At 48.4% G+C, this 20,767-nt stretch overlaps 1 protein-coding gene across 5 annotated transcripts in view; it reads left to right on the top strand.

The window, feature by feature from the left end:
* LOC309562497 (catenin delta-1-like) overlaps nt 1-9,775 on the top strand; it is a 707,773-nt gene extending 697,998 nt beyond the window's left edge. For all 5 annotated transcript variants that reach the window (XM_082266730.1, XM_082266729.1, XM_082266728.1 and 2 more), the window contains one exon: nt 9,408-9,775. In XM_082266730.1, coding sequence (XP_082122856.1) covers nt 9,408-9,425 — 18 coding nt within the window. In that variant the 3' untranslated portion in view covers nt 9,426-9,775. The remainder of the gene's footprint in view (nt 1-9,407) is intronic.
* Nucleotides 9,776-20,767: the final 10,992 nt, after the last annotated feature.

Raw genomic sequence — 20,767 nt, 5'->3', positions numbered from 1 at the left:
TGTGTTAGGGCAAGTCCTTCCTTCCTTCCATTGTATTGGATCGTGGTATCCACGGATTCCAGCCTGTCTGGCTGGGGGTGGGGGGGGGGGGGGGGGTTGGAAGTACTTGGAAAGCTGTGTGTCCAGGGGACCAGATTTCCGATCAATATTCTGGAACTCAGAGTGATAAAGCTTTGCTTGAGTCACTGGACAAATCATCTGCAGGGTTGTCCAGTTCAGATTCAATCAGCCGTGCTTTACGTCAATCATCAAGGGGGCACCAAGAGTGTCCTGGCGGCCCGGGAGGTGGCCAAGATCTTTATATGGGCAGAAAATTTTGTTCCAGCCCACCCGCCGTGCATAGTAGAGAACTGGCAGGTGGATTACTTGAGTCGTTAGGTGTTGATCAGGGGGAATGGTCCCTGCACCAGGAGGGGTTTCACCTGTTGTGTGTCCGGTGCGGGACACCCGATGTAGACCTGTTAGTTTCTCGGCTCAACAATAAGGCACAGAGGTTTGTACCCAGGTCTCTGGATCCTGTGGCCGACGCCACAGACGCACTGGTGGTTCCTTGGGGTCAGTATCGGCTGATCTATGCGTTTCCTCTGCTGAATCTTCTGCCGAGGCTTCTGCGCAGAGTAGAGGTGGAAGGGATTCCGGTCATTTGGGTGGCCCCAGACTGGCCTCGCCGGTCTTGGTACACAGATCTGGTAAGGTTGGTCGCAGATGCTCCTTTGAGACTTCCTCTCAGAGAAGATCTGTTGTCTCAAGGGCCGATCCTCCATCCTGCTTTACAGTCACTGGCTTTAACGTCCTGGCTGTTGAAAGCCAGGTATTGAAGGATAAGGGTCATGTATGCACCATAAAATGTGAGTGCAAATTCTTTTATTCTATGTAAAATAAAGTTTTAAAAGGTATAAGCACTATCTGGAGCTATTTTTCCACATGGTACACAACATCGCCCTCTTTGGAGAGTCGGAGATACATGTAGGAAGGTGCTGCCAGTGAACTATCAGGGTCTAAGTGGAAGTGAGGAGAAGTGATCTTGAGGAGGAACCACTGACCACGTTTTGTGTTTATATATCCCTCACTTAAGGTGAGCGCCCAATCACAAGGGGGTGCACGGTGTGACAAGGTTTTGTGACGCATCGGTCACGCACACTGGTTGGGAACACAGCCACACACTTGGTGGCCCGAGCACAATCAGAGGACTACATACAAGCACTTAGCACTATTTCTCTGTCGCTCATTGACAGACGCAGTCCTCTTTGATTAATATCAGTAGGGTTATACTGCCCCCTACAGGAGTAGGACACTAGGCAGGAAAAACGTTCTGGCCACACCTTAGGGGCAGTCCCAGAGGGTATATCCTCTCTCTCCCTGCTACAGGATGTTAGTTTTTTTCTGCCTAGTCAGGAGTAAGGACCTAAGTTCCTTGCTGGGATCTCTGGTCCTGGCAAGCTTTTTTAGATAAATCTTTATTAGTTAGCTTTTTTTCTCCAGTTTTTGTTCCTGTGAGATCTTCAAGCAATTATGCTGGAGCTGGGCGACGGGCTGGATGTTGAGATCCAGTGGTCACCCCAGCCGGCCTACGAGCGCGTGCAGGCCCTAGCTCCGCGCTGGGTCGGCCGCGACATAGTCCCACTGGACGGGGACTGGCCCTGCGAGTTAAACGTCTCACCAGGACGCCTACGACCAGTCGGAAACTGAGTCACGGCGTCCGTATTGGTCGACAACCCCCCACCTCGGTTGAGAGGGGTTCTGTTAGGAGTGGGTGCCCGCCTGTTCCGGTATGGTGAGTAGAATGTTCCCCCTCTCCCCTTGTCGGGTTTTGGGAATGGATACGGGCCCCTCTGTGGATGGTCGGACCCTCATGACCCTGGGTTCCGCTCTATCCTATGGTACACTTCACAGATCTCCCTCTTGCTAGTGTGAGTTGGTGAATAAGGTAGACCACTCCAGGAGGCTTGGTTTGGGAGCTGACTATCTACATGAGTCACTGTAAAGAGCCTGCGCTGTAAAAGGAAGGAAGCCATGACTGAGGTCAGGGATGGAGACAGGGCGCCGCTGGCGTTACTGTTTGAAACAGTCATGCAGAGGGGTGATACGATCAAGCACCTACCTATTGCATAGCGATGCAGCTGCATGGACCGCCATCCTTCCGCAGGCCGCACGGAATCCGCAGGCCGCCGCCATCCTTCCGCAGGCCGCGCGGGGCAGCCATTTTGGCGTAGCCTGGTGTCTCCTGCATGGGGGCGGCCATTTTGGATACACCCAGCTACCTCGAGGAGTAGCAGTGGGAGTGCCGGAAGGCGTGTAAAGGGGCGGAGCCGCCTCCTTTACCCGGGAAAATCGATCCACAAGACTTCCTGTTCTGTAAGGACAGCGCTGAGAGCAGTTCGGTAGAAGCTTCTGTGCATCAGGTGGTGAGCCCTTGGGGTCTCTCTCTCTGTGGGGGTCCGAAGCAGGTAACACTGAGGGACGCTGTTGCGCTGGGGGATTACACACAAAAAAAAAAAAAGTTTTTTTCTTTTGCAATCTTTGTTTGCTGGCAAGTGTTCCTGGATTAGTCATGGACCCTGCCACACATGTATCCCCACCTGATCCCCTCGAGGTGGCCGCAGGACCCTTCAGTTCCCCACGTACTATTGATGCATTGTCAGAGGTTTTGGAGTCTTTTGTATCCCGGGTGGAGGTGGCCTGTCAGGAACGGGGCGCAAGAAGCGACCCCCGCCTACCCCTATTTCATCTGACACTTCAGATACAGATTCTGAGCCTGTCGCAGCAGCTGCAGGCCCCTCTTCTGGGGCTAGTGTCTCATATCCCATCTACTCGGATAGCGAGGAAGACATTTCTCCCTCCGCTATAGCGCAGGATGAAGCATTGGTAGACGCACTGATTGTGTCTGTGCGGGAAACTTTAAGACTTGAACTTGTACCTACGGAAGCAGTTGACACTGAAATTGCCTTTGGTACTCGCAAGCCTACCAAGATGGCAAGATTTGCCCAAATGTTTTCAAGATATAATTAAACCCAAAACAAGCCCCTGGTATTTCCAAACGGATTGTTAGACGATATCCGTTTGAAGAATCTCTCCTTAATAAATGGACGGTACCACCGTCGGTGGATTCTCCGATTTCCAGATTAAATAAAGCTACGGTTATCCCGGGGGAGGACGCTCCGTCTTTTCGGGATCCGGTGGACTGTAAAGCGGAATCTATATCCCGCTCTATATTTTCCCTGATAGGGTCAGCCTTAAGGCCAGTGTTTACCATTGCTCTGGTTGCACAAACATTGACAGAGCGGACCAAGTTATTACGCCGAGATCTAGAGGGGAGAAGTCTCCCCCCGGCAGTATCGGACTTGCTGGAGCAGATGATACAAGCGCTACAGCTTGTCTGTGACGCCGCCCTGGACACCGCTCCATTGTTGGGGCGTGTATCGATCTCGGCGGTGGTCCTTCGGCGCATGTTATGGTTAAAGTGCTGGTCGGCGGATTAAGCTTCCAAAAGAGTTTTGGCTGATCTTCCCTTTTCAAAGGGATCACCTGTTTGGTGCTACCTTGGATGAAATTATCAAGGGTCTCATTGAAGGCTAGAGCACCTTTCTACCACAGGCTATGAAAGGTAAGGGACCTCGTCGCAGATGGGGACCTTCTTTTTCTGTTCATAAAAAATTGTTTCGTTCCTCTAAGGCTAGTGATAAGGCGAAGTCCTCCAAAAACCCCCCAGGGGGTTTCAAAGGGGCCTGCGGCCGCATCACCTTGAATGCGCCCGATCTCGTCTGATCTCGGAAACTAAACAGGGTTGGGCCTGTTTAGTACCTGTATGAGAGACCGCCAGGGAATACCAGGTGCTGTAGGCTTAACACTGGTCAGGTAACAAAGATCCGGTCCTTCCAGACCTGAAAATAAGACCACACAGCCTGAAGGTGCGCCCCCACCCATATCTGGGGTGGGGGGACGTCTTCACCGGTTTCCGGACCCGTGGCTTTCCAGAAATCCAGACAAATGGGTTTGCGAGGTCATACGGGCGGGATACAAGATCGAGTTTTCGATCACTTCCACCGGTGCGATTCTTCCCTTCCTACATACGACTATCCCCGGATCGCTTAAAGGCTCTGCTGGGGGCAGTGACGGACTTGATATAACAAGGAGTGGTCCGGTTCCTTGGAAAACGTTTCAGGGATTCTACTCAAACCTGTTTACAGTACCCAGGAAAGAGGGCAAGCTGCCTCCAGTTCTGGACTTGAGGGCGCTCAATTATTTTGTCCGGGTGCAAAAATTCAAAAGGGAGTCCATTCGCACAGTGGTGGCCTCCCTGCATCAGATGGATTTTTTGGCGTCCATAGACATCAAAGATGCCTATCTTCACATTCCCATTTATGCAGGACATCAGCGTTTCTTCGCTTTGCTGTGGGAGAGAACCATTATCAGTTGTGGCGTTACCCCTTGGTCTCGCCTCTGCTCCCCGGGTCTTCACAAAAGTTTTTTCACCCCAAATTTGGCGCTGTTGCGACAGCGGGGCATGTCAGTTCTAGGCTACCTGGACGACCTTCTTCTCTGTGCGGAGTCTCCGCAGGCTCTGTTGCTAAACTTGGAGATCACCATGGTCTCTTTGGAAGAGTTCGGGTGGTTTGGTGAACCTGCAGAAGTCATCCCTGGTCCCCACCAGGAGACTGGACTATCTGGACCTAACTTTAGATACATCTTTGGTAAAGGTGTTTCTCCCTGCGGAGAAACTTCAGAGGATTCAGTCGACGACTCAGTTGTGATTGTCTGTCAACTGGCCTTCCCTTCAGAATTGCATGAGGGTACTGGGACTGATGGTGGCCTCCTTCGAGGCAGTACCGTTTGCCCAGTTTCATACCCGAATTCTCCAAAAGGAGATTCTTCTCAAAGAGAACCGGAATCCCGATTCCCTGGACAATCGGATCCGGCTGAGCGAACGAACCAGGGAATCTCTGGTTTGGTGGCTTCGATCACCAATGCTCAGTCAGGGGAAGTTATTTCTTCCAATCTATTGGACGATTGTCACCATGGATGCCAGTCTATCCGGGTGGGGTGGAGTTCTCGGCAGACGATCTGCTCAGGGGCTCTGGTCCCTGGAAGAATCCAGGTTACCGATAAATGTATTGGAACTGAGAGCGATCAGACTTTGTCTGATTCACTGGACCGAGCAGCTCCGGGGCAGCCCGGTGCGGATCCAGCCGGACAATGCCACGGCAGTGGCTTACGTCAATCACCAGGGGGGCACCAAGAGTGTCCTGGCGGCCATGGAAGTGGCCAGCATCCTTCGCTGGGCGGAACGATTTGTTCCAGCCCTCTCCGCTGTATTCTTTCCGGGGGTGGAGAATTGGCAGGCAGATTTCCTCAGCCGTCAGATTCTGGATCAGGGGGAATGGTCTCTTCATCCAGAGGTATTTCACCAACTGTGCCTTCGTTGGGGCACCCCGGATGTGGATCTGTTGGCATCTCGGCTCAATAGGAAGGTGCGGAGGTTTGTAGCTCGCTCCCACGATCCTCTAGCAGACGCGCTGGTCGCCCCGTGGGGGCAGTATCAGCTACTGTATGCCTTCCCTCCTCTCAGGTTGCTGCCAAAACTTCTTCGCAGGATAGAGGTGGAGGTAATTCCAGTCATCCTTGTGGCTCCGGATTGGCCCCGTCGGGCCTGGTACGCCGACCTGGTCAGGCTGGTCGCGGACATCCCTTGGCGACTTCCTCTCAGGGAGGATCTGCTGACTCAGGGACCGATCTTCCATCCTGCTTTACGATCGCTGGCTTTAACGGCCTGGCTGTTGACACCCAGGTGCTGAAGGACAAGGGTTTGTCAGCTTCAGTTATTCCTACTCTAATTAAAGCGAGGAAGGCGACTTCCAGAAAAGTCTATCATCGCACATGGAAGTTTTATATCGCGTGGTGTGAATCCCCTTGGGTTTCCTCCACGTTCCTACTCGGTGGCCCGAATACTGGCTTTTCTGCAAAAGGGGGTTGAGCAGAAACTGTCCTTGAGCACTATCAAGGGTCAGGTTTCAGCGTTGGCAATCTTCTTTCAGAGGCCTCTGGCTACTCATTCCTTGGTGCGGAGTTTCATCCAGGGGGTGCGGCACCTGGCTCCGCCGGTGCGCGCACCCTTGCCGCCCTGGGATCTTAATTTGGTGCTGTCGGTTCTTCAGAAACCTCCCTTTGAAAATATTAGGGAGATTCCCTTGCTTACTTTATCCCAGAGGGTGGCCTTTTTGGTGGCTATCACTTCTGCACGCAGGGTGTCAGAACTGGCCGCATTGTCCTGTCGTTCCCCATATCTGGTGGTTCATAGGGATAAGGTGGTTCTTCGTCCGAATCCATCCTTCCTTCCTAAGGTGGTTTCAGATTTCCATCTAAATGAAGATATTGTGTTACCTTCCCTGTGTCCTAAGCCCAGTCATCCTCGGGAGTTTGCGTTACACTCCTTGGATGTGGTTCGGGCGATCAGGGTATACTTGAATACTACGGACTCGTTTCATAAGACGGATTCACTTTTTGTGATCACGGATGGCCCTAGAAAGGGGTTGCCTGCATCTGCCGCGACCATCTCTAGATGGATCAGACAGACGGTGGTACAGGCTTATTCTATTAAGGGACGGGTTCCCCCGTTCCCTGTTAAGGCGCACTCCACTCGGGCGCTTAGTGCTTCCTGGGCCTTCCGCCATCAGGCGTCAGTGGTTCAGGTTTGCAAGGCGGCTACCTGGTCGTCTGTTCATACCTTTACAAAATTTTATAAAGTTGATGTACTGGCATCGGCGGATGCCTCTTTTGGCCGCAAGGTTCTGCAGGCCGCTGTTTGAGGAGACCGTTGGTCTACCTCGAGGGTTTTTTTCTGTTGGGTTTTCAGTTGTCTCATCCTTTTGTCCGATGAGCCTTTAAGACTTCTGGTTGGCACCGGTTGGGCCTTCTAGATTGGAATTTGATTTCCGTTATCCCACCCCTCATTTGTGGTACTGCTTTGGGACGTCCCTACTGATATTAATCAAAAAGGACTGCGTCTGTCAATGAGAGACAGAGAAAATTGGATTTTTGTAAGAACTTACCGTAAAATCCTTTTCTCTTAAGCTCATTGACAGACGCAGTACCCGCCCCTCTATTTTGGGTTGGGTTGGGTTAAATTCTCTGACACTGCTTTGTGACATAACTAACATCCTGTAGCAGGGAGAGAGAGGATATACCCTCTGGGGCTGCCCCTAAGGTGTGGCCAGACCGTTTTTCCTGCCTAGTGTCCTACTCCTGTAGGGGGCAGTATAACCCTACTGATATTAATCAAAGAGGACTGCGTCTGTCAATGAGCTTAAGAGAAAAGGATTTTACGGTAAGTTCTTACAAAAATCCAATTTTATTCACTGTGGACTCATTTTAATTTACTAATAAGTTTTTAAGCACTTTATGGACTGTATTTGAGTTTGACCACATTTATATATAATTTTTCACATTGCATGAGAGGACATAGTAAGCACAAATTGCAGTAATTTAAGGAAAATCGATATACCAATATTGATCCAGCACACAGCACTTTATAGTTTGATGTATTGAATAATTTACTAATTGATGTCAATTATTGATTTAGCACTGAGCATATATTATTTTTTGAATGGTTTTATAGAATATGGTATGCACTACATTATTTATGCTTTAAACAGTTGGAATTTATTAGGATAGACACAAATTTAATTCACAGTGATTTTTATTTTGCGCAACACTATTTAACTATTTAGCACTGTGCACTTTCTGAGGAGTGAGGTGTTTGCAGCAATATAAAAATCTAGGATAGGGGGGTAGCTCGCAGGACTCAATATAGAGATTGGCTGCGTCTGCTGCGACCATATCCAGATGGATCAGGCAGACGGTGGTACAGCCGTATTCACTTAAGTGTCAGGTTCCACCTTTCTCTGTGAACGCGCATTCTACTAGGATGCTGAGTGCTTTTTGGGCCTTTCACCATTAGGCACCAGTAATACAAATTTGCAAGGCGGCAACTTGGTCGTCTGTGCACACATTCACTAAATTCTACAAAGTAGATGTGTTGGGCATCCTCGGATGCTTCTTTTGGCTGCAAGGTTTTGCAGACTGCTGTTTAAAAGAGCAATTTTTCTCTTTGCGGTTGTATGTTGTTTCTAGGTGAGCTCCAGTTGTTCCTGGTTTAACTCCATGTTACCTGATTGGCTACGTTTAGCCTTTGGGAAATTACGTTCTTTCTCTGCGTTTTTTCCACCCCTCATGCAAATACTGCTTTGGGACGTCCCAATGGTTAAAAAGAATATGCAGCTGCATCTGTCAATGAACAATAGAGAAAACTGGATTTTTGACTTACCGTAAAATCTTTTTCTCTGAAGTTCATTGACAGACACAGCACCCACCCCTCTCTGAGTGGGTTGGGGTTTTTTACTTTTGACTCTGCTTGCAACAAAACTGAATCATATAGCAGAGTGAGTGGGTGTATGCCTTCAGGGACTGCCCCATAGGTGTGGTAAAGTTTTTTTTTTCCTGCCTAGTGTCCTACTCCTGTAGGGGACAGCATAACCCAATGATTGAGAATATGGAGCTGTGTCTGTCAATGAACTTCAGATAAAAGGATTTTACGGTTGATGACATATATTTCTATCTGAGGCTGATGTTTAGACCGTCCGGTTGATGGTCTCTGTGTTCATCTGCGTGGATATTGCAAACGTAATGTTCTACAGTACAGCATGCTAGAGTTAAGGTTCTTTGTGGACGCACCTCCTGTTAGCTTCGGGAAGCTCTGGGTGTACGCCGGGGGCTGGGTCCCAGCTCCTGCGGGGGTGGGGGGGAGGGCGTGGGACCACAGTATTGATCCCCTTGGGGGTGGTCCGGGCGGCCCGAACCTTCGGCTCAGCGCGGGGGGAGTTGGACTGGGGCCCGGATATTGAGTACTGGGGGCTCCAAAAATGTATCCGTCACGGTTTTGTATGGTATACTCTAGTGTGTTTACTATATTTGTTCAATGTTATACAACCATTACGTTTACCTGTACAGTAGTTTATGTTTGATGTTTTGAAACTTTAATAAAAACTATTGAAAAAGGAAAAAAAAAAAAAGGATTTTACGGTAAGTCAAAAATCCAGTTTTCCTTCCACTTTACAATCATGTGCCACTTTGTGTTGGTCTATTACATAAAATCCCAATAAAATACGTTTATTTTTGGTTGTAACATGACAAAATGTGGAAAAGTTCAAGGGGTATGAATACTTTTTTAAGGCACTGTAATGTAGGAATAAAGAGAGACAATTATGAAGCCACTTTTGAGCATGCCATACTAGTTCTTAAACTACTTGTATAGGATAAATACTTAAATTTATTTAGCATTATGATTTCACTAGCTAGAAGATATTTTTCATGAATGACCCACTTCATATCTTGTGCTTTTTTTTTTTTTGCAGGGTGACACACATGCTTGATCTCATCTGAGCTACTGGACCAGGAACTCTTAATCTTTTAGCCCCAATTGCCTCTTTTCCATCCGTCATACTCCATCTCTCTAATGCCCTCTGCAGATCAATGATGAAGTGCAAACTGAGCTGATAATTACTGGATTTTTGGACATCAGCTGTAGCGGATGCAATAACACTGGAATATCACAATAATGACTGACTGTAAATACAGGAACACTAACATATAATATGGTTACTATACAACACTAACAGTCTTTTAGGACATCTTTTGGTGCAGTTATTCCAGCATCACTTTTTTTTCTTTTCTTTTTTAATCCTTCTGGGTGATTTGGTTTCATATTTGCTGCAAATAATTTTTTTTTGCCTAAATTTTTTTTCTGGAATCACCAGTGGCCTTTATTGGGGAATAGAGGAAGGTGGATGTGTAATGGACTCCCCTTTACCTTGTCTCATCATGCTATACTTGCAAGTTTTTTCATAACAATCTCATGCCAAGAATTGTTTTTTTTATAAATAAAGTTTTAAGACAATCGTAATAAAGTTTGTGTGCTATCTTAAAGGTTTGTTTTGAATCCAAAAAGGGTTTTATTGAGAAAACAAAAAGGAAAACAGATAGGAACATACATAATAAAGGCAACCATGTACATATAAAAAGGTTTGCACCCATCGCAGGGGTCATACTTCAAAACATAAGGAAAGTTAGAGTAATACAGGGATGTCGAAAACCACACTGGCGGTAGTATAGTTGATACACCAGAACACCTTCTAGCTATTAGTAACATAATCAAATGCTGCAAAGTACCAAAATGGACAGGGTTCGGCATGTATTATACAAATACCTCTCCATACCAGCAGGACAATCCCCACTATAAATGATCATAAGGAGAAAATGACCCCCTTCTCGAGCACCATGGCTCTAAACCATCATATCCATGCAGAAGTCAAAGAGAAATAAAGGAGCAAGGGACGAGCCTCAGCCATGGCAAAAAAGGAAATAGATGGAGGAAGACAATCCCAGGAAAAGGAAAGAATGGGAAGAAGGAGAAAGTGGGGAGGGACGTAAGAATAGTAGGAGCAGATAAAAGAAAAAAAGGGGGGAAAGGGAAAAAGGAACAAGAGAAAATTCAGGTGAGAAGAATCCCAGAGCACAGAAAATATCTACCAAGAAGCCTAGGCCTGCAGAATACGATGCATGAGCAGCTGTGCTGGGGCCTAACCCGGACAATCCTGCCAAATCTTGTGAAACTTTTTGACTGCATTTCTGTGGTGGTATGCCAGTTGTTCCCGCAGTAGAATTGTATTGACTCGTGCCACCCACTGTGCCAATGTAGGGCCCATCCAATAACTGGCAATCAATTTCCTTGCCAGATACAGCAGTCGTTGCACCATTATGTATGTACCGGGGGTAAACGGTTCTGAATCCAGTATGCCCAAAAGGCACACTAGAGGGTCAACCGGTATAGGAGCATGGGCAACTTGTGAGCTACAGCGTGTAACCTGAGTCCAATACCTGACCAACTTTGGGCAGCGCCACAGCAGATGTATAAAGTCCCCCCTGTGGGAGTCACACTTAAGGCACAAAGGCGTGTCTCTCCTGCCCCATTTATGCAGGAGAACTGCGGTACGATATGTCCTATGGAGTATAAAAAACTGGGAGAGTTTGTGAGAGGCCAACAGGGATACCAAGGGGAGGACCTCCAGGGCCTGATCCCATTGGTCCCCGTTGATATCACCCAAGTCCAACTCCCAGGCTGTTCTACACTTCAAGGGAGCCGGGTTCTGTATACACGAGAGAAGCCACTGATATCTAAGGGAAATTGGTCTCCTCTTGTCCTGGGTCCCTACCACTGAATCCACAATCGTTTGGTCTGCCCTTCATAAAGGGGATTGGCGCGGTTGCGCCTGTAGCACATGACGCAGTTGAAGGTAGCGATAAAAATGTTGCCAGGGGAGCTGGAGTTCAGTCTGTAATCGGTCAAATGGTTTAAGTATAGAGCCTTCGAACAATTGAGCCACATACCGAATTCCCTTGTCCCTCCAACCCAGGGAGTCCTGCAACTTAGCCACCTCCGGGAAAGCTGAATTCTCCCACAGTGGTGTAAAAAGCCTACCGAGTCCGTCAACGTAGGCAACTCTTTCCACATGCGACGCAATAGAAGGCAGCAAGGCCCGGTAGAGATGGAAGATCCATCTCCAAGAGGGATGCCGCCGAGAGGGAATGCCTAGTATTAGTCAACAGCAGAACCCGCGGGTCCTTTAAGTGTTGATCCCCCCACCCCGCTAAATGTTGCAACTGAGCGGCTAGGAAATACATCCTGGGCTGGGGCACTGCCAAACCACCCTTGTCCTTAGGAAATTGAAGAGTAGATAGTTTAATGTGCGGCTGCTGTCTCCTCCAGACAAGGTCACAAAACAGACTCTACATGCTTGATCCAAGACATCGGGATCCACACAGGAGAGTTATGGAATATGTATAGCAACTGTGGGGCCCAGATCATTTTTATTAAATTTACCCGGCCAACAACTGACAGAGGAAGCTTGCACCAACATCTACCTTTGGTTCGTTGTTTGTCTAGAAGAGGAAGCAGGTTCAGGCGCAGGTACTGTGTTGGGTCAGGGGAGACCACAACCCCCAGGTATCGGAAAGTATTAGCCACCCACAGGCAACCCAGGGCCGGTAAGGTTGGGTATAGGGTCCAAGGGCATCAATATAGACTTGTCCCAGTTAATAGAAAAACCTGAAAACGAACCAAATTTTTCAATGAGTACCATAAGTGCATTGAAGGAACCCTCCGTGTCACCCATATAACGACACCTTTTCTTCCAGTGCCCCCCTACGAAATCCTATCACAGCCGGGGCTACTCCTAATAAGGGCAGCCAACGGCTCTATCGCCAGGGCGAACAGCAGGGGAGATAAAGGACACTAAAAAAGGGGATGGGACAACTAGAAAAAGAGGTGTCGCCCCAAAGAAAGCGCCATTACATAGAGTAACAGGGGTGTAGCAAAAAATTGAGTCTATAGAAAAAACAACAAAACCACTGCTGAATGAAAAATTATTGTCAAATTTTAATAAATACAAAAAGCAGAGCACATGGTTACATTGTAAAATTGAAACACATAACCTTCCACCTCACCCCTAAAATTTGACCACGTGTTAATTAAAAACACAGGACAAACACAAATAATGTAGGTGAACTGCGGTCACCTGAAGAGCAATCCACATGCTCACATAAGGTGATAAATCACAAATGCACTGACATAAATGAAGGTACAGAACTGAATAAACCCCAAAGGGGGCAAGGGTTCGGCCGAAGGCAGCCACCTAGTGTCAGTCCAAAAGGGAGTCAACACACAGGTAGGTTGCAATCATCTGAAAAACAAATCAAGTGGTCACATTATGTGATAAATCACTGAATATGTGGCATAAATAGCAGTTCAAATTCAAAAAGAACCCAAATGGGGAAAAGGCTCAACAGAGGGCAGTCACCCTGCGCCAAGCAAAATGAATGGTTGACACACAGGTGGCTGCCAACATATTAAGCCAAGAGCTAAACCTAACTTGCAAAGGTGGACAGCGCTCCATTTTGGCATATGGCTCCCTACATGCAAGATTGACGGTGCCTTTGGATTTGGAGGTAATCTATCCTGAGGCGCATTAGTCTATATTGACAGTGCCCAGGTCTGTTACTCATTTTTTCTATTTTTTTTTTTTTTTCCTTATTCTTGGAATTTTTGATTTATTGCTTCCATGATTCTGGCCGCGCCGTCCACCTTTGCATGTTAGGTTTAGCTCTTGGCTTAATATGTTGGCAGCCACCTGTGTGTCAACCATTCATTTTGCTTGGCGCAGGGTGACTGCCCTCTGTTGAGCCTTTTCCCCATTTGGGTTCTTTTTGAATTTGAACCGCTATTTATGCCACATATTCAGTGATTTATCACATAATGTGACCACTTGATTTGTTTTTCAGATGATTGCAACCTACCTGTGTGTCGACTCCCTTTTGGACTGACACTAGGTGGCTGCCTTCGGCTGAACCCTTGCCCCCTTTGGGGTTTATTCGGTTCTGTACCTTCATTTATGTCAGTGCATTTGTGATTTATCACCTTATGTGAGCATGTGGATTGCTCTTCAGGTGACCGCAGTTCACCTACATTATTTGTGTTTGTCCTGTGTTTTTAATTACCACGTGGTCAAATTTTAGGGGTGAGGTGGAAGGTTATGTGTTTCAATTTTACAATGTAACCGTGTGCTCTGCTTTTTGTATTTATTAAAATTTGACAATTTTTCATTCAGCAGTGGTTTCGCTGTTTTTTTCTATAGACTCAATTTTTTGCTACGCCCCTGTTACTCTATGTAATGGAGCTTTCTTTGGGGCGACACCTCTTTTTCTAGTTGTCCCATCCCCTTTTTTAGTATGCTGTAGTTTTGCCATTTGAGTTCCTCTCACCAGTGAGCGAGTGGGTAATTTTCATATTCGTTTTTTTCATCAGGTATACCTTTCCTCTTTTGTTTTTTTTTGTGAGATAAAGGACACCCCTGCTTGGTGCCCCTATATAAGGGGAATGGGGAAGAAAGTTCCCCATTCACCCTGACCCGAGCACACAGTGCCAAATATAAAGCTTTTACCCAGCCAATGAAGTTCTCCCCCAAACCAAAACGTGACAGAACCTCCCACAGATACAGCCACTCGACACTATCAAATGTCTTGGCCGCATCTAGTGATAGAACTGCTCTATTACCCGTATTATCCACTGGGAGTTGAATATTAAGAAAAAGTTGCCTAATGTTGATTGCCGTAGACCTCCCCGGAATGAAACCGGACTGGTCAGGGTGAATAATATTAGTAATAACCTTAGAAAGTCGGTTTGCAAGGATGCGGGCTAGAAGCTTAATAATCGGTAGTCAATAGAGAGATTGGCCGGTATGAGTCAGGAAACTTAGGATCCTTCCCTGGCTTGGGCAGCACTATAGTAATGGCTTCACTCATGGAATCTGGCAAGACACCAGTACGCATAATGTCCCGTATAGTGGAGGGGAGGACCGGCAAAAGTACCTTCCCATACTTAGTATACACTTCCACCAGTAGGCCGTCCGCCCCCGGGGCTTTATTAGTGGGTGCTTGTCCTAGCACATCTGTAAGTTCGTCCATGGTAATGGGGGCGTTAAGAGATATCCTATCTTGAGCATTGAGCTGAGGCAAGGAACACCGGTCCAAAAAACCTGGACTGATATAATTCTGCATAGAAATGTCTAAAGACCTCAAGTACCTGTGGTGTGGAGGAGGCCACCGCCCCCAAATGAGTGGTAACCTCCGCCACCGAGCCAGGGTCCTGTTACAATCTGGCTATCATAGCTAATATATGCCCCGTGTTTTTACCCTCCTCAAAGTATGTTTGCTGTAGGAAATAGCTCTTCTCAGCTGCTGAAAGAACCACTGAATTATACAAGGCCTGAGCCTCTAACCAAGCTTTTTGTGTGGAGGGAGATGGTGCGGCTATCATAGCCTCTTCCCTGTGCTTCATCTCCTCCTGTACTGTATCCTCCCATTCTGCAGAGCGGCGTTTAACTGCAGTAAACCCTCTAATTATTTGGCCCCGCAGAAAGGCTTTCAGGGTGTCCCACACCACTGCAGGGGAGGCAGAGTCTCGGTTAAAAGTAATGTACTCCACGAGAGCTGTCAAGATCGGGTCAGGGTCAGGGAACAGCGTTAGCCAAAACGGATTCACCCGCCACAGCCCGACGGACCCTAGGCCCCAACACCGATATCCGAACCCATAGTGGTGAGTGGTCAGACACCAGGCGAGGTTTATACGCCGAATGAGACACCTGGGGTCGCATAGTCATTCCCCAACGCCAGATCGATACGTGAAAAACCGCCATGTGTGGCCGAGTAACAGGAGTAACACTTAGTAGTCGCGTGTCCGTCCCTCCAAACATTTCTGAGGCCCATCTCCAGCAAAAATTTAGCAAACACCGTGGGGCGGGATACAGGAGGGGGTCCCTGGTGGGAAGGGCTGCATTTATCCAGGGCTTGGTCTAAATAGTTGTTATAATCCCCCAAGGCCAGCACGGGGGTGTTAGAATGGGGTGCTACAAACTGTGCCAGCAGGTGGAGAACCTCACGGGAGAAGGGTGGAGGGACATAAACAGCAGCTAGGATGCAGAGAAAATCATTGTTTGCACAACAGAAAAACATATCTCCCAAGATCATCCACCCACTTGAGGAGGCACACAAAAGTCACCTCTCTAGACACCAGTATGCTCACTTCCCTAGAATAGGAAGAGTGGTATTAGACAGGATATGCTAGAGAGCGCAACAGCTGGGTGGTCGTGCTCAATAGATGGGTCTCCTGCAGACAGACAACAGTAGGTTTAAGCTTCTTAAAGCGGTAGTATCCCGCTTTTTGACACTTTTACCTACAGGTAAGCCTATAATAAGGCTTACCTGTAGGTACAAATAATATCTCCTAAACCGGCACGGTTTAGGAGATATTTACAGTGCATGCAGCCGCTCGTGCGAGCGGCGCATGCGCTCTGAAGGTCCGGGGGACCTTCAATTAAGTTGCCGGGAGCGCGCGGGAGTGACGTCATCGCGGCTCTGGCCAATCATCGTGCCGGAGCCGTCTCTTCCGGCCAATCAGCGTGCCGGAGCCGCCGAACCCGGAAGAGACGACGAGGGACCATGGCAGCGCCCGCAGCGATGTCCGGGGGTCCGTGTCGGGGCTTCGTTTTCAGGTAAGTTACACATAATGGGCTAGTATGCGTTGCATACTAGCTCATTATGCCTTTGTCTTGCAGGTTTTTTTTTTTTTTTTTTTTTTTTTTTTTTTTGAGTTTACAACCGCTTTAATATAATTAAAGACTGCTCTACGTTTAACACGATCAGCCAGACCCCGGACATTCCAAGACAAAATCAGAGCATAAAGCCCCGTACACATGTACCGATTGTCGGCTGAAAATATTCAGCCGATCGGCCGATTGTAGGCTTGTTAGTATGATACAGCCGACAGCGCATTTTCGGCCGAACAGAATCTGTCGTGCAGGCATTAAAATTTTTGTTGGCCAACACCAGAACGGCCGATTGTTCGCCAGTCAGTACAGAATTCGGCCAACAATCAGCAAATTTGCAAGACTGGGCATGCTCAGAGAGGAAAAAAACCATCACATGACATCACTTCTGCAGTCGGCTGTTGTTGGCCGACAAAATTCGTGTGCAGTCTTTTGCACTTTTCAGCGGACAGGACAGCCCTGGACAAAAGACGGCCGATCGTTCGGCCGACGATCGCTACGTGTGTACGGGGCTTTAGACTGTGAGGACGCCATAGAATACCAAAGTTGTAATATAGACCCAGCATTAAGTACCCCCCGAACCACCCGACATACCACTCCCCAGAGCCAGAAAAGGTCCCCACTGTCACGGCCCAGAGGAGCACATCGAAGGAGGCAGGATGTGGAAGATTTAAAGGTTTGTTAATGGTCCACTTACAATTTCGCAGTCTTGCTTTATTCTGAAAAAGAGAAAATGTAAAAGGAAGCGCTGGTGCAAAGATTTTTTTGTCTACACAGGTGAAGGTGCATTTTGCTACCACCCTCCATGCTGGTACCTCCTTCAGGTTGCGCCAGTAATGTGATGGTCACGGAATGAAGGAAGTCACACAGCATTAAAAATGAGCCACTCAACGGCAGTGTGTAATGAGAGTTGCCGCAATACCACATATGTGAACGATGCTTGTTGTTTGTACCCGTAGTAGGGCCCAGAAACAATATTGTGCATTTTGCTTTTTTTTTTTGCTTTTTTTTTTTTATTTTTCAATCCTACCTAAAACACACTGCCACTGATCCTAATTAAAAAAAAATGCTTCTTAACGAAACATTCCACAAAATATACTGACCTTTTGACCCTGACCTAGACAACCTTGATCTTAAAATTATTTTTCTCTTACGTCCTCCGACAGTCGCCGCCTTCTCTAAGTCATCACTATTGGGTATTGACTTCCGCTCCGCAGAAGTAGCTAGGCATAAGACTTAGTCAAAAGAACAAAGGCATTTGCATATACACACCCATGGGGGCTGTCCCACTGGTCAATACCCCCCTGCAGTGACCACTCCCAACTCAGTTTCTTTCTGCCTAGCGTCAGGAGTAGTTAGGCTTTCCCTGTGCTGGGGCTACGGTCTCAGCCTTTCTAATCTTTTTTATTTGATTTTCTTTGAAAATGTTTTTTCTTATATATACTAGCTGTTTCTTTTGTCAGCTTTAGTTTTTAGTCGATTCTTCGGATGAAGATGGATTCATGCGGAGCTGGGAATCGAACTGACCGCCCAGGTTCTCCTGGGCAGAGGGTCAGCGGGACCCCCAGCCCACCATCGAGCGTTCAGCCATGGTTCGTCCTGGCATTATGAACGACCCATCCCTGCTCGCAGCAGGGATGCAGCCGTGAGGTGGCTATCTCACTGGACACATCTGCGGTGCTGCAGTGTAATGTCCTTGGCTAACGGCATTCCCTGTCAGATGAGGACAGCGGCTTTCCGTTCTGGGAGGCTCCCCACGCCATCTGGTACAGGTAAGTACTTCTGTGTGGGGCCTCTGTCTGGGGTGGCAGTCCTGTGTTGCTGTGTGTCCCCCATGTCTGTGCCGGTGTGGGTCTCCCTGTTGTGATTCCTGCGGGGGTCTTTTATACACGCTGCCCTATGGTGCTGTGTGTTTGTGGGAGCCCCCTTTTTTCCCTGTGTCACTTAGGTGTTTTCACTGGGGGTGCAGACGGTGTGTGTGGCGGCCGCAGCGGGGAAAAACCATGCGGTCCGCCATCTTTACTTTGGGCTGGCATTTTGGCTTCACTGTGGGCTGAATTACATGCTGTTTTGGCACCATCCGGCGCCATCTTGCGTGTGGCAGAACGATCGTTCCGCACATGTTCGGCGGCCATTTTCCCGAAGTCTCCCATTCAGTCCTATGGGCAGCCATTTTCCCTGAGTCCTTTGCAGCTTATAGTTCAGCCTCTCACGACCTCACTTCCTTTTCCTCTGAAGCAGTGAGCTAGGTGGTAACACTCTGTGGGGCTCTGCAGACTGTCTCTTCCATAACCTTCTGTTTTGTAATTTCTGGCTCAGTTTTCTTCTCCTATTGGGGGTCCTTTGTCACTGTTCATATAGCGGTGGGCTGCACACTCCGCATCGGTGTTAAAGGGACAGTACCCTTTTTATTGCAATATTTTTTTCACCTTGGGCAATGGATTCTCAGGACAGCAAATTCCCTCCAGCTCTGGTGGGGGACTCCAGTCCTGCTGTGGCCCCTGTTATACCTGATTTGGTCGCTCTAGTGGCGTCTTTAGTGTCCAAAATGGAGGTGCTGATGGCTGAACGTGCTGCTAGGAAGAGGCCCAGATTATCTATCTCCTCTGATTCAGATGGTGATATGGCTGCTGCGGCGGGCGTGCCCTTGTCAGGGTCTCGCTCATCCTTAGACCCGCTGAGGCGGAGGTGGAGGGGGTTGATGATTCTCCCCGGGGTCGCCTGAATAACGCGTGACCATGGATGAGTTGATTGTTTCTGTTAAGGAAACCCTGCATTTGGAGGATGAGCCCAATCCTCCGGGCATTGTGTCCTCATTTGGGATGCACAGGACCCGCCAGTCGGCGCAGGTTTTTCCCTGCCCCGCTGAGTTTCATTACACTGTTAATGAACTGTGGCGCACGTTAAAACGTCCATTCCTGGTACCTAGTCGGTTTAAATTACTTTATCCCTTTGCACCGGCTACGGAATCGCGATGGTGTGTGCCTCCGCAGGTGGATCACACTGTGGCCGTGTTAAACAAGGCTACCTTGATTCCTACTGAGGAGACCCCGGTTTTTCGGGATCCCACGGACAGAAGGTTGGAGTCTCTAGCCCGCCATTCCTACACGGTGGCGGGTTCCTTGCTCAAACCTGTTTTTGCATCCGTCTTGGTGGCTCAGGCGGTGGCTGATTGACCTAAGGTGCTTAGGAGCAACCTCGTGTCTGATTCTGTTCCACCTGCCCGGCTGGCTATGGTGGATCAAATTTACTAAGGAGTCATGTATTTGTGTGATGCGGCCTTGAATGAGGCCCCTTTTGGTAGCACGCTTATCTAGTGTTGCGGTGCTTAACCGTCGCCTGATATGGCTGAAGAGCTGGTCGGCTGACCAGTCATCACGGAAAACAGTTGCTGATTTTCCCTATGCTGGTTCTTGCCTTTTTGGCGAGGCATTGGATACCTTGGTAAAAGGCACCACGGGGGGCAAGAGCAACTTGCTACCCCAGAACCCGAAGAACAAGCCCTTTCGCGGCAAACGGGGTTCCACTTCTCGACCCACTCAGGGGTCCTTTCGTGCCTTTTGGAATCAATCCAAGGGCAAGCCCTTCAAGGTAAATTAGACGGAAATGACCAGCGCTATGGAATATATAGTGAATATAAAATAATTGTAAGGTGTAAGCTGCCAACAACCAAACCCAGAAGGGTTGAAGAGTTAAATGTGTACAGAGGGGGTTGAGAACGGCGCTACCTTTTAAAAGATGAGTGCACTTATTGAATAAATAGTTTCAATGAGCAGTGATATTTAAAATAATTTATAAAGTGCATAAGTGACTTGTGATTTAATTGTATGGTAAACCTGAATAAATATAAATTATAAAGTGCACATGTGACTCACAATTTAACCAGAGGACGGTTATAATAAAATATAAATTATAAGATAATTGTGCAGAGATGCAGTGCCAGGTGCTAGTGCAAAGAAATCACAAAATTGGGCGAAAACAGTGACTTTTATTAAAAATAAATGGGGGGGCGTGGCCAAGCAAGGCATGTGAGCGGACGCGCATCACGGAGCTCCCGCTGTTACCCTGCTCATTGATCCTTCCTCCGGTATCCACCTTACCTTTAACCGGCACCGACGTCTTCCTCTCCTCCTGGGGAATCCACCGGTATCCTCTACGCCTTGATCCGCACGATGCTCACCCGGAATAACCGCGAGGTCCCTGCCGGCATGGAAATCCAACATGGCGCCGCGGCCTCCACGCCGAAGGGGACGCCGCGCGCCACGGACAAGGGCAAGGATCCTGGGGGTAAGTCTGGCAAACCCCGCAAGGACGGCACCAAGGACATGTTTTATTATGCCCAGAAGCTCACGTTTGCCCGGGCCGCGGGCCCGCAGGATGGTGGCAGGGGGGGAGCAGCTTTGGTTCCGGAGCCCGGCCTGGAAGCGGATCCCTCACCTAGTCTGCCTGGTACGGATGCCCCTGCTAACATGGACCTGGGGGTGAACGGGGAGGTGGTGGATGGTGATTCTCAGCCCACCCTGGGCCAAATACTTTCAGCGGTGCAGCTGTGCACG

The sequence above is a fragment of the Pelophylax lessonae genome (assembly GCF_965119305.1).
Source record: "Pelophylax lessonae genome assembly, chromosome: 9".
NCBI lineage: Eukaryota > Metazoa > Chordata > Amphibia > Anura > Ranidae > Pelophylax > Pelophylax lessonae.
This window is presented reverse-complemented; position numbering and strand designations above follow the sequence as displayed.